This window comes from Manacus vitellinus, unplaced genomic scaffold, assembly GCF_001715985.3.
Source record: "Manacus vitellinus isolate BGI_N305 unplaced genomic scaffold, ASM171598v3 scaffold_3_pilon, whole genome shotgun sequence".
Lineage (NCBI taxonomy): Eukaryota > Metazoa > Chordata > Aves > Passeriformes > Pipridae > Manacus > Manacus vitellinus.
Genome location: NW_021940535.1, coordinates 200,338 through 213,412, shown reverse-complemented (window position 1 = coordinate 213,412; position 13,075 = coordinate 200,338). Strand labels below are relative to the sequence as shown.

The following is a 13,075-nucleotide window of genomic DNA, read 5'->3' as shown; positions in this document are numbered from 1 at the left end:
GGAAGAGCATTGCTATTGTCAAGGGAGGTGATCTTGCCCCTCAGCTCTGGGGAAGCCACATCTGCAGTATTGTGTCCACTTCTGGACTCCTCAGTACAAGAGAGACATGGAGCTCCTGGAGCAGATCCAGCAGTGGGCAACAAAGATGATTAGGGGATTGAAGCATCTCTCTTACAAGGATAGGGTGAGACAGTTGGGCTGTTCAGCTTCAAGACGACTGAGAGAAAACCTTATCAACACCTATAAGTACCTATAAGGAAGGTGTCAAGAGGATGGGGCCAGGCTCTTCTTAGTGGTGCTAAGCAGTAAGACAAGAGGCAATGGGTAGAAACTGATGCACAGGAAATTCTGCCTGCATATGAGGAAGAACTGCTTTACTGTGCTGGCAATCACACACTGGAACAGATTACCCAGAGAGGTTGCGGAGTCTCCTTCACTGAAGTTGTTTGAGAACCAGCTGAACACAATCCTGTGCAATGTGCTCCAGGATGATCCTGCTTGAGCAGGGAAGTTAGACCAGATGATCCACTGTGGTCCCTTTCAACCTTACCCATTCTGTGATAACGTCCTTACTCAGACAATCAGCTTTGAGAGAGCACTGATGCTTCATTCTAATGAAGTTCTCTTTAGTGTGCCTAATAGCACAAAAAGATGCCATTAAACCCAGTACGGCATTTTTCTCACAGGATTTGGTCCCAAGTAAATGCCTAACTCAAAGATTACTTAGAATGAGACTTGCAAGGCAATAATAATCCAAAAGTGATAGTGGATTATTTTAATCTATAGAGGTGTCAGTATAAGTAACCTTGACATTTACTATCTACTAAATTTGGGGGGAAAATACTTTCCACTTTTTTTTGTAAATAATGCCATTACATTTATGATTTCCCCTCTTGTGTCCTACACTATTCACTCCAAGAATATATTAACTAAATGCTACAGCAAATCTGAATTAAGAAGCACATACATACATGAGAAAGAATATGAAAGGGGGAAAAGGATGGAAAAGATCTTGCTTACGAGTTTCCTGCCTAATAATCTGAAATAGAAACAACAAAATCCTTCTGAAGATTAGGAAAAGTTTGATGTTCTGGCCCTGTGGTTTGTATGAAATCTCAACCTTTATTAATCAGAGTACAATATTTTTTAAAGAAATCACTTTAGTATTTTGCAGAGCCCCTTAGAATGCTTCTTTCAGGACCATAGTCATATTTCAAGGACACTTTGCTTACATTTCTTATTCTGATATCCTTGTTCTTTAGCATAAATAAATACATTTTAAGTATAATGAGATACATAGAGTTACAATATAGTGTGGATTTAGCCTTCTTAGCTTCACTTGCTTAGCAGGAGTACCTGGATTTGCTGAGGTTTTAGGCCTCAATCTGTGAAGTTACACCTAGATATGCTTTCGACTGGGATAGTTAATTTGCTTAGTAAATTTTCTAGTAGCTGGTACAGTGCTGTGTCTTGGCTTTAGTATGAGAAGATTATCGATAACACACTGATGTTTTGGTTGTTGCTAAGTAACATTTATCCTAAGTCTAGGGCTTTTTTAGTTTCCTAGGCTCTGCCACCAAGCAGGCGCACCAGAAGCACAAATCAGAAGATAAGGAGACTAGAGGCACTAGGACAAGCTGCAACTTGACAAGATAAGAACAGTTAATGGCCTGCATGGACACTTGAGAAATAACCAAATAAGATGGTAGAAGATGCCAGAACAAAAATCACCATTGGACCAAGAGGTGCATTCAAGGCACATGAAGAGCATGTGAGAAGAGGGTGCGTAAATCATAAGGGTATAATTCCCATGGATTACTTTGCTCTGGGTCCCTCTCTGGAGACCCTCTCAAGCTCACCTGCTGCTCTATCTCTCTATTAAATTATTTATTTTTATAAATTTGACACCTGAGACTCTGCTGCAGGAAACCTACAGCTGAGCTTGAAGAAGGAAGAAGCACATCAGAGTGAGTGTGTGTGTGAGCAAGGAGTCAAAAGGGGCACCCACTGGCTCTCTCGAGCTGTCCGCTGCAAAGTGAGAGATACAGCAGCAGGTCACCTTGAGACCTGCACTACAGAGCCCTCTGTGCTGGCAGTCAGCACCCATTGAGCAAGGTTATCAGGAGTAGCTGCTGAGCAATTGCTGTGTGCCAGTCCCTGGAGTGGCCTCTGGGCCTCTGCAGAGCTCACATCATTTCTTAGACATGAGAGGGCCATGAAGCCCGTATGTACAGATGCTGCAAGGAAGCACACCATCAGTCAGGCAGCTGGCATAGGTAACAGTAAGAGGAAACCCCAGAAAGTTCAAAATCCCACGGGGCACAAACCCCTGTAATGCTATATTTAAACAGACTGACATATTGTATTCTCTGTATGTCATTGATACAATGTATTCAGCTTGTAGAAGCTGTTAACATACTTCATCTCTCTTTTGAGGCTCACAGAAAGTCTCCCATACAAAAGAGATGTTGAATACAAACCTCTCTAATGCATGGTTATGTCCACAGAAGAGACACCCAAATAAGACACAGTACTCAAGGCAATGTACTGACAATGCAAGCTGTGCAAGGTACACACACACACACACACACACACACACAGAGCGCAATCATTCATTCTGGAAAAAAATCTTAGTCCCAGAACAAATCGTCTTGCAGCAACTCAAGACCTCCAGTCAGAGACATGTTTATAATTAATTAGCAATCAGGGCAGTATCAAGGGAAATGGGGAAAAAGTATAATTGCAAACAAAACTACAGTGTCAGCCCCACATTTAAGAAAACAACTGGCAGCATATTTACCTTCTCTTTGTTCTCGTGTCTCACATTACACAATGCCCACTTGCACAGTTCAGCACAGAAATCTCCGAATCAGTATTTTTCACTAAACTGTCATATCTTAAACCCACCTTGTCCACGACTCAAGCCACCACACCTCAGTTTATCGGGGCTGTGACACATGAGCACACACACAGCCTGTCCTGCCAATGCTGTATTAGAGAAATCATCTTCAGCAAAGGGTGATAGCAAACAGGAGTGACGGCCGTGATGCCTTACCCGCCACATCATCCCACTGGCTTATCTGCCAGCACTCTTTACCATCACATAATATTAAAGGGCATATTCAGCAGAGTTGAGTCACTCTACACTCTTAAATCCAATTAAAGTCAACATGAACTAAAGATGTTCAGGATGTCATGACATCAATTACCAATTAACAGTCCACTTGCATGGGAGGGCAAATCAGCACACCACCAAAAAACCTTTGTGCTGCAAAGTGCATGTTCTGAAACAACCAAGCTCAAGGGTTCCAAAGAAAGAAAATTAATCTGTGAAAGACACCCACTGAGCCTCCCTCCTGCAAGGAAGCAGTAAGATAACTAGATCTGGAGGCTGTAATATGGACTGTTAATCAACAGGATTCCTATTTTTCTTCAGTCTGCTGCAAAGGCATGGATTATTAGTAACGCTACAAGCCTGCCATTCATTTTGTTATTGCAGCATGACCAAGCAATAAAAGTGAACCAGCAGATTTTGCAGAAGAAGCAGTGTTATGTTTATTAGGATTTGACCTTCAATGACAAATATTTCCATTCTTTCTCAGAGAGAACTACCTCTAATATCAGAGGGGAGGACTACCACTAGCAGCAGAGGAGATGTGGAGCAGCAGCAGCAGCAGTACAAGATGAACCTTCAAAGGAGAAAACAACCGGTAGAATGGCATTTCCCTGAAAAAAAAACACCAACCTGGTAATGGGAAAATCCTCTTTCAAACTCCCTAACAAAAAGAGACAGATAACTCACAAATACCTTCCAGTCCTTTGTGATTTACTCTTACCTCTGTGACGTTTTCTTGTATTTTCTCCTGCAGGAAAAGAACAAAATACAACTGAGATAGGAAGGTTCCACAGGTGAGGAGAAAAGGGTAGGGTCAGAAATCAGGAGTAATTCAGTGAAGCCACTTCTGCCATAAAATTGCCCCAAACCTGATATAGCCATTCCCTTCTGCTAACCTCAGTGGAGGCTGCCACTAAATTCAGGAGAAAAACTTGTGTGTTTTCCTGCATGCACATACTGTCCTTTCTTGTGAGACAGGGTTGCTGCAGCTAAGAAAGAACGATTTACTATTCTAAATGACTTAGCAGGAAGTCCAAGTGTCAGAAACTTTCTTGTACTTATTAGTAGTAGTTTTTAAGTCTCCATCCAACAGGTAAGTATGGTTTTATCTGTAAAGATCTCATTAAGATGGAGTGATGCAATGCATCCAACCATATTGTCTGTGCTCACTCTGTGGAAAACCCCAGTGGTTTTACAGCAGTCTTGCTCTAAAAAGAAAGTCTAGATCTTATCAAATTCTCTTTTCCACCAAATCCCAGAATACCACACCACAGAGCTTCCCTTCATTGAACGTATCTTGGGACCTAACTGACCTTAGCCCAGGACTGAGAATAACAAGAGCAGATAAGCATACCAACAGGACCTCTTCTCCTCCCCAACACTCACACCACATCAAATATGGCAAAGACTGTAAACCTCTTACTCTCCTTAGCATTGCGGATTTTGTCTTCCAGGCAATGACAGAAGCTGCTAATGCACAGAGTAAGGCAATAGTGATGCCTTTCTGCATGGTTATCTGTGTGGCTATACAGTTAACTGCAGAGATGTATCAGCACTGTATGTTGTCTGTGAGCTATTGATTATGTAGCCTTTACCAAAGGCTTTGCACAGTGGCTGGTAAAATATGGCATTGGTTTACTTGAGCTCAGCTCTGCTTTTATGATTTAAAGTAAAACTAATGATCTTTAAACTTCACAGGTAATGACTGAAACAAGTTTCGAAGTGGACTGTGACGAGAAGTGCCCTGTTATTTAGCCATACATTGACAAATAATCCAAACATTTCCTATGTGTAGGTAATATTGTTAAAATAGGTGTACTGCTATAAGCACCAAGTTCACTTTTTCATCTCTGATACTACTGCACATGGGAAATTGTGGCTAAGGTGGGCCTAGAAAACCCAAACAAGAAACATGGAAAAAAGTAATGTGGTGCTATTTTCTACTTAACAAAGGGCCATAAATAATGTCTCCTTGTCGTCAAATGTTTCATCCAACAAATACCTTTACAAATTGTACTCCTGGTTGTACCCACTTCTGTATTCTGACAATGTTAGAATTATAGAAGTCCCAAATATCTACTTTAAAAGATATTTAGTTTACAATTTACTCTGCGAAAAATTACTTATTTTAACTTGAATAGATGCAAAGGAGTAAAAGAGCAAACATTCATAGCAGTATAAAGTTTATAGCTTACTGACATTCAAGATGTTGACACATACAAGCAGAAGCCCACTTGAGCTGTTTCTAAGAGAAATTTTCATTTTCATTTCAGAAGGATTAAAAGTAGAAATTTTATTTTGAAGACTAAGCATTCAGAAGTATTCTGTATTCTGACAAATACAGAACTTCACTATACGTTCTTGCCAAAAAACTTGCTGAAAAATACACCAACAAGTTAGCCATTCCAATCCACACTGATTAAAAGATCTTATTCCCAAGAAATCCAAATGTGTTTAAGTTTTCGAATGAAGTTATTTACAAGTTAATTCTTTCCCCTGAAATCCTCTTATGGCTCATTCCAACACCACCAGAACCATTTTTCCCTTCCTTGGTTAGTGACTTTGATATCATTTTATAAAGTGTTTCTCTTTCAGCCAAGTTTCACATTTTAGTGAAGAAAACATTTGTTAAATCTTGACTAGCTAAAATTTCCCTCTATATTTTAAACAGTTGACCCAGCCTTAGGGTGCTCTTTGTGTTTGAGTAATAACACCACTTTTCTGATCAGTTACACCTTTAATCCTTTCACTCAAAAATATTTTTAATGCATTTGAAAGCTGTACTGTCACTGATGACAGTACTAGGAAAAAACAATTTGCCTGTCATAGAAATTAAAAAAAAAAATATACGTTTTTATTGGTTTTGTTTATTGTTTCCACACCTGCGATCCAATTACAGTTAAGGTTTACATGCATCAAGCTAGCAACTGAATTTGAAAGTATTGAATTTGCATGTCACAGTTGAAGAGAATATAACTAGAGGAACCCTTTTTTATAGATTCAGTATCATGACTACATGCACACATTTTAAAAGGAAAACCATTAGCAAATCCTGATATCCAAGAAAAAAAATTCTGTAGGCTTTTCAAAAACAAGGTCCAACAAAGCTACTCATCAATATTATAAAAAGATGGTGTTCATAACATAAAGCTATTCATAAATAGGTTGGTCAGACAGGACCTGCCTTCCTAAACCCTTGTTGGTTGGGTCTGATCCCTTGTCCATCCTGTAGGTGCTGTGTGATTGCACTTAGGATGATCTGCTCCATAACCTTGCCAGGCACTGAGGTCAGGCTGACAGGCCTGGAATTTCCCAGGTCCTCCTTCCAGCCCTTTTTGTGGATGGGCATGACATTTGCCAATTTCCAATCATCTGGGACCTCCCCAGTGAGCCAGGACTGTTGGTAGATGATGGAGAGTGGCTTGGCAAGCTCTTCTGCCAGCTCTCTCATCACCCTTGGGTGGATCCCATCTGGTCCCACTAACTTGTGAGGATAACATGGCAAACACACTGTCAACATCTACCTGCTTTATGGTTACAAACCACCACTTACACCTGCCTTCCATTAAAGGAGACCACTGGAAACAAGGAAATTATAAAATACCTCTTTAATACCACAGCCATCATCAGAAACTGCCTTCAATCAGCATCCATGTGTAAAAAGAGGAAACTAGAGGGTGGGGATTTAGATCTGGTTGGGTGGGGTTTTTTTGTTTTGGGGATTTTTTTCTGTGCAGGTTTTTGTTCAGTTGTTTATTTAAAAAAAAAAGGGGGGACAAGCTATCCAGATTTATGTCCCCAGGAAGAGTCTATGAAGTGAGGAACTAGCTACAAAATTGCTTTTAGCAGATGCTTTGGGATAAACCTGGAAATAGACACATCTTTCAGTTAAGCTCAAGGGACTTCAGATTTTCTGAACAAACCCAAGCTATACCTCTTTCCTAGGAGAGGAAAAATGAGAGAGATTTAAAGGAGGTGATGCTACAGCTTCCAACACCCGTGGGCTGTCCTGTGCTCATGCCTGCAAGAGGTTTGTTGATATTACCAAATCTGTGTATGTTCAGTTTCTTTTCTGACTTGACACATGTCATGCTCGAACTGCCACATCCCTTTAATTCCTGTTACCTGCTGTGGAATGTATTATTCATAGGTCTAAATTTAGCTTACATTAAAAAAAAATAATTGGAACCAAGTAGATCTATTTTTCTTCATGCTGAAGAGAATTAGCAGGTGACTCACACTAGGTAGGCCCTATATAATCAGTGTAAACTAAAAATAACTTCACAGAACTTAATGCAGTTACACCTGCAGGAGTATAGTATGAAGTGAGTCAGTCCTAGTACAAGAAGGCTGCTAGAGCCTAATGAAAATAAACCCTGTTAAGACATTTCAAAATAGATACTTTGTAAGCAAAATTGTGGGTAGGATGAAATATTTTACTCAAATAAGATGAAATTAATGAGAGAGTTGAGCCCGCTATTTCAGGATCTGCTCTTCTGGGGATGAATGAATCCTTCTTGTGGCCAGAGGAATGACACAGTACACTGGCCCAAAATAAAATTAGGACAGATTTTTAAAGGTATTTAGCAACAATAAGATGTAGCTAGCTACAGCTGTATGGGCACTCAACTCCCATTGAAATAAACAGACATGCAAATTTCTCTCTTTGCTTTGATGCCCATCAACTTCTCCAAGGGTATGTATCTGTTCTCAGGGTTTGTTTCTACTTCTGCCGTTTAATTCCAGAGCACCCTCAGCCAAATTGCTTTTCCCTATATTTCCCCTTAAGACCCTTTTCAAGTTTGTTAGCTCTTCAAGGTTGTGGCTTTAACTATATAGGGTTTTGCACATCAATTCATGACAGTGAGGCATCACTAGAGCCCAAATAATCCTACTTTTGAGCTCTTGCAAAAAAGCTCCAGCCTTCCTCTGCATCCAGAAACACAGAGATGAAGAGAATATAACAAAAACACAAAATCTGTGCCTCTCTTTGGTAGTGATGTTCTCAGACCTTGCTCTTCTGAGAAAGCTGAGTGAGTTAATTTGACTGAGTAGGTACAGACAGAAGTGAGGGCAGAGAGGCTGAGGTAATTAAGTAACTCAGTCAGCTGCCCTGTTTTTTCCCCATAATCATTAACTAGATGAATTGCTATTTCACTTCTACACGGCCTCTGAAAAATTACCTAAACCACCTAAATTTTTTTTACTCATAATAGTGGCTTGGTTAACATGGTGGCATCCCACATTCATTCCATAGGGTTTGGTATTAATGGCATCTTTTTAGAATATGGAATAAAACTGTAGGTGCTGCAGGAGTAATAGGAAGATCTTTGCCTAGCTTCATCTCTGGAAATTTATGCTAAAATCTGAAAGTTGATAAGCCTCTCATGCTCTGCTCACACACTACTGCTAGAGATTAAGGGTTATAGCTGCCCTTACTAAGGTCTCTGCAGGCTCCTACCTGCAGTGCAGTGATCACTTGGGCCATCAGCTGGTGGATGCCTGGTTGATGACCTGAGGTATCTGTGAATGCAGATTACACTTTTCAATGAGTTGATGCTTCCCAATTCAGGAATGGCAAGTGCCACAAGAATGACCTAGCCTGCTGAGACAGTGAAATGACTCAATTTTAAGGCTGAAGCCCAGAATCAGCATTCACAGTGGCTTCATCTAATGTGGTTTTTTGTTGCTTGGCCACTGCAATGGGGTCAGAGGGCACATGTAGTTGGTCAGAACAGTTTAACAAGCCAGACGGATCTTTTGAAGTCCCCAAAACTCAGTGGTCTGTGCTCTCCCCTTTGTACCACCAACTGGCAAGACACAAGCCTGGATCTAGCAGGGCACATATTTTCAGCTGGATTTGTGCTTCTTAGTGAAAAAGAGGGCAAAACTTTTTAGGGCACCAAGAGACTTGTGAAAGTGAATCTGCTGCAGTGGTTTGAAAAGATGTTGTCACCAGCTGCCTTGTGTGCAGTGCCCTGCCACAGGTCTGCACCTGGCCATCAGCTGTTTCAATGCAAAGTTTAACCTTTTGGCTCAAACTGCCAACAGTGGTGGCTTTAAGCAAAGATGCCAGGTTTTGTACTGCCGCAACCGCAAACGCAGCACACTCCCTACTGCCCGCTCTGTGGTGGAGCCAGAGAGGAAAAAAACTACCAGGACATTAACTCCTCATCAGAGCTTGCCTGCCACACCCTTACTGTTGTCGCTGACACGATCATAGAAAAGAGAACATTCCTCCTGCCTTAAGAGGAACATTTTACAAAAGCTACTTCTTCAGAGGAACCATAGTTGTTAAAGAAAACATAAGCTAATATTTAAAAATATTTATTCATAGGCTCGAGGTAAAAGAGGGACTTTTCCTCTTCTATATTTAGAAAGTTTTATAATTAGCATATTTAAGATATGAGAGGAAGCTTAATTATCTGTTAACAAAAGCATCCAACAATGTCTGTCCTGAAGTACTGGACTCCCACTGCATCCATACCTCATGTAACTAGGGCTATTCATCTCTGGTTCCCTGCAGGGCTCCGATCACCAACTCATTTGGAAGCACAGAGAGAAAAAGCCACCTTATGGCAGTGAAAGATCCATCTCCTTAACGTGCACATTCTGTCAGGTCCCTTCCCCTTCTGTTTCCCCTTCTCCTTTCTTCCAGAGCTGAGCTTCTCACATTAAAATTGGTGTTAAGATAACACTATTAAAAGCCTATTTTGTACTTTAGCTAACCAACAGTGAGATAAGCAATGAAATTTGGCAAAAGAGAAAAAAGTCTGTCTTATAGGTCAAATCTGGAAGATTCTTTCTTCTCTTTTGTTACCCTTTGGTGAATCTGGTTCTGAATGATATCCCTCCCCTTCCTTTTTCTGTAAGTCGACCACAGTTCATGTTTACTGCTTTTGACTCCAAATCCTTCCAAGTCATGAGTCCAGAATTCCTAAGATTTTTCCTTGATTGACAGGAGGACTAAGAGCATTTCCCACCTCCCAGGCTCAGGTACCCTCTCTGGCTGTATCGCAGTGGCATAGCAGTTTGTACTGCGGGTAAGCATCATCCCTCTGTGTATCATTCCAAGGGAGAGGCGGGTGGAGGCTTAGATCAAGCCGACTGACAGAATCACTTAAATAAATTGAAAATCTTCTCTCCTAGTAGCTCAATATTCTGAATCATGCATTACCAAATAATCATCAGCACAGGATTAGGGATGCATTTACGTTACGTTATCAAAGCCTATATTAATAACCAAGTATAAATCATTTCACAAAAACCCAATCTCACAGCACAGACTAGAGACCAGCATCTGCCAAAGCACAGGATACCATGGGAGCCCTGACCACAATTCCATAACTCAGAACTATATTGAAATGACCAGACTTCAATGGGCATAATGGCATCAGCTCCTGATGGGGTTTTTAATTCTTTAATTGAAACAGAATGACCACCTTTCTTGCTTTGCTACTCTCCAGTCAATAATAACAATCATAAAATAATTTATTTTCTTCCACACGGGTTGTTTGCCAGAATACTGTGCTAAGTTAAAAACAATGCAATATCAGAGACTATTAACAGCAGAGGAGAAGAAATGGTAAGAAGTGGGTGAGGAAAGAAGGTAAGATTTCGGCTGATACTTGAAATTCCATGTAAGGTTTACGTGGAATTTTTAAAATACAAGGGAAATAATTTTAAATTGGGCCCTGAACTACACAGAGATATCCTGAAATAATGCAATGATGAGACAGTCACTTTTCTCATTTTAAGTAGATTAGAAAAGTCTGTGTGCTCTGAAGTATGCGTGGTGTAGGCATACAGAGACAAAAAATGTTCACAACTTGAAAGAGGTACGATTATTTCAGAAGAAATGGAGACAAGAAAGCTGAGAAACACAACAGGTCACAATTAGTAAATAATGTATGTAAATAATTCAAGGTCAGAAAAGATCCTCTGATTTTGCCCAAGGACAATACTATTCTAATAAACTTTAGTTTGCCTGGCTGACTATTGGATTTCACCTAACTACTGAGTTTTCTAAAGAACAACAAAAAAGAAACAGCTTCATCTCCAAAAATGATTGCAATCATTAGGACATATGAACAATCAACAGACATCTCTTGTGCTGCCTCTGCTTTGCTGTGACCTTTTGCCGTGATAGGGCTCTTATCTATAGCTTAACAACAGTTTCCTATTTGGTCATTTGATTTCTAATGTGTGTACTAAGTACACACATGAAGCATAACTAGAGAGGCAATGTGTTTAAAATCTTCTTACAGAAAGTCTCTGTGACAGCACAGTCAGTGAGGAATTTCTTCTGTAGCATAAGTTCAAAATAGCTGAAATCCCTTCTCTACATACTTAGTGAAGAGTGGACAGAACCTAGAGGTATTATAAATGGGTGTTACGGATATGATCTGAGTGGACTGATGTTAACATTATTATACTATATGCTCTCATAAGAGCTGATGACCTCAAATTGCACGAAAGTCCAAATTCCTTTGTTGTTCACACAGTCAGAGAGCTGGGCACCAATTCTCTAGCAAAGTAGGGATTCAAGAATGAGGAGGGGGAAGGAAGAAGGGGGAAAGGGGGCTGATAAGAAGGGAGTTACTCTTGAGATTTGCTCCTGCAGATAAGGATACAACTGACTTGACCTGTTTGGCACTACAAACTCTACCCATGGCTTGATCTTATCTCCCAAGGCTAGTGTAAAAGCAGCCACCTACTGACCTTGGGTAGAACTATATACAATTATAATATTTTTATTCAAGTAGTAGTGTGAGAGGTGTATTGGTTTGAGGTATTTTATTTTTCACTAACATAAAAATTACCTATGATCAATTGGCATGGTTTTGTTTCGCTTCATTTCAACAAGGGCAATCATGGCTTGATCAAACTTTGATAAACACCACTGGCTATCAGAAGAGGCAAAGCAATTTCAGTGTATCTTTCCATTGCACAGTACATATACCAAATGAGAAGAAAAAGCAACACAGGAAAAGTTTACTGAATTGATCTGCATTGAATAGTGTACATATAGGATGGTTTTGAGCAAGACAGTCTGAGGTACAGGGATCTGCAAGGGGCAGAGGAAACACTGCATGGACAAAAAAGTGCTCCAGCCTTATATCCAAACAAAGTTTTCAGTAACGCTAAATCAGAAGGGCAAATTCAAACTCACTACTGAAATGGCTCTGTATTGGACAATAGACTTGACTGGGTTTTTAATGTATTGGCTTCTTAACTACAAAAGGAGTCAGCAAATGTTGTTCTAAAAACTTCTAAAAATATTATTTCATTCATGTAGATTTTGTATAGAACCAATTATTGAACTCTTGAGGTTCTTTCTCTATATTTACTCAGTTTTCCATAACTCCTCATGTAAAAGACCAAACAAAACAATCAAAACCATAAAAAACAAAAAACAACAACAAAAAAACCCAAACCTATTATTGCACTTGGTGTTGATTCAACTGAAGAAAAACATGAAGTAAAAAGAAAAATGAGTCTGCTTTGGAAAATCTAACCTTTTGAAAGAATATGATCTACTGCTCATTCTGCTTTTTCACAGTACACAACAAGCAAATTCTCTTGTGCTTCATAAACATCACATCCTCAAGAGAAGTGTGGGCTCACAAAAATCCAGTTACAGGAAAGTATTTTTCAGGAAAATACAGTCCTAGGGTCTGAAAAGAATATAGAGCAGTTCTTAGTATTCATGCTTAAAAAAAGAAGTCAAATCACCATAGTGTACAACCTTCACATATTTACTATTTGAAAAATAGGCATAATATTAGCCTAAGTTTTACTTTCTAGCTGGCCACTACAGATGACTTAGGGAACATCTGGCTTTGAAATAAGTAGAAGTGATGACCTGCAAAGAACAGGATGGGTGGTACTTCCACATGCCTATTCTGTAGCCTCTCCCACTGGAAGACGCTGTGGCATTCAGGGCACAATGGTATTGGA

The 13,075-nt window shown here is 39.9% G+C and overlaps 1 protein-coding gene across 5 annotated transcripts in view; it reads right to left on the bottom strand.

Annotated features, from left to right (window-relative positions):
- Window positions 1–13,075, bottom strand: part of LOC103755376 (calcium/calmodulin-dependent 3',5'-cyclic nucleotide phosphodiesterase 1C) — a 190,300-nt gene that overhangs the window by 162,440 nt on the left and 14,785 nt on the right. For 3 of the 5 annotated variants that reach the window (XM_018075442.2, XM_018075443.2, XM_018075447.2), the window contains exon 2: window positions 3,837–3,863. The exons of the other annotated variants lie outside the window; for them this stretch is intronic. In XM_018075442.2, coding sequence (XP_017930931.1) covers window positions 3,837–3,863 — 27 coding nt within the window. The remainder of the gene's footprint in view (window positions 1–3,836; window positions 3,864–13,075) is intronic. 5 annotated transcript variants of the gene reach the window in all.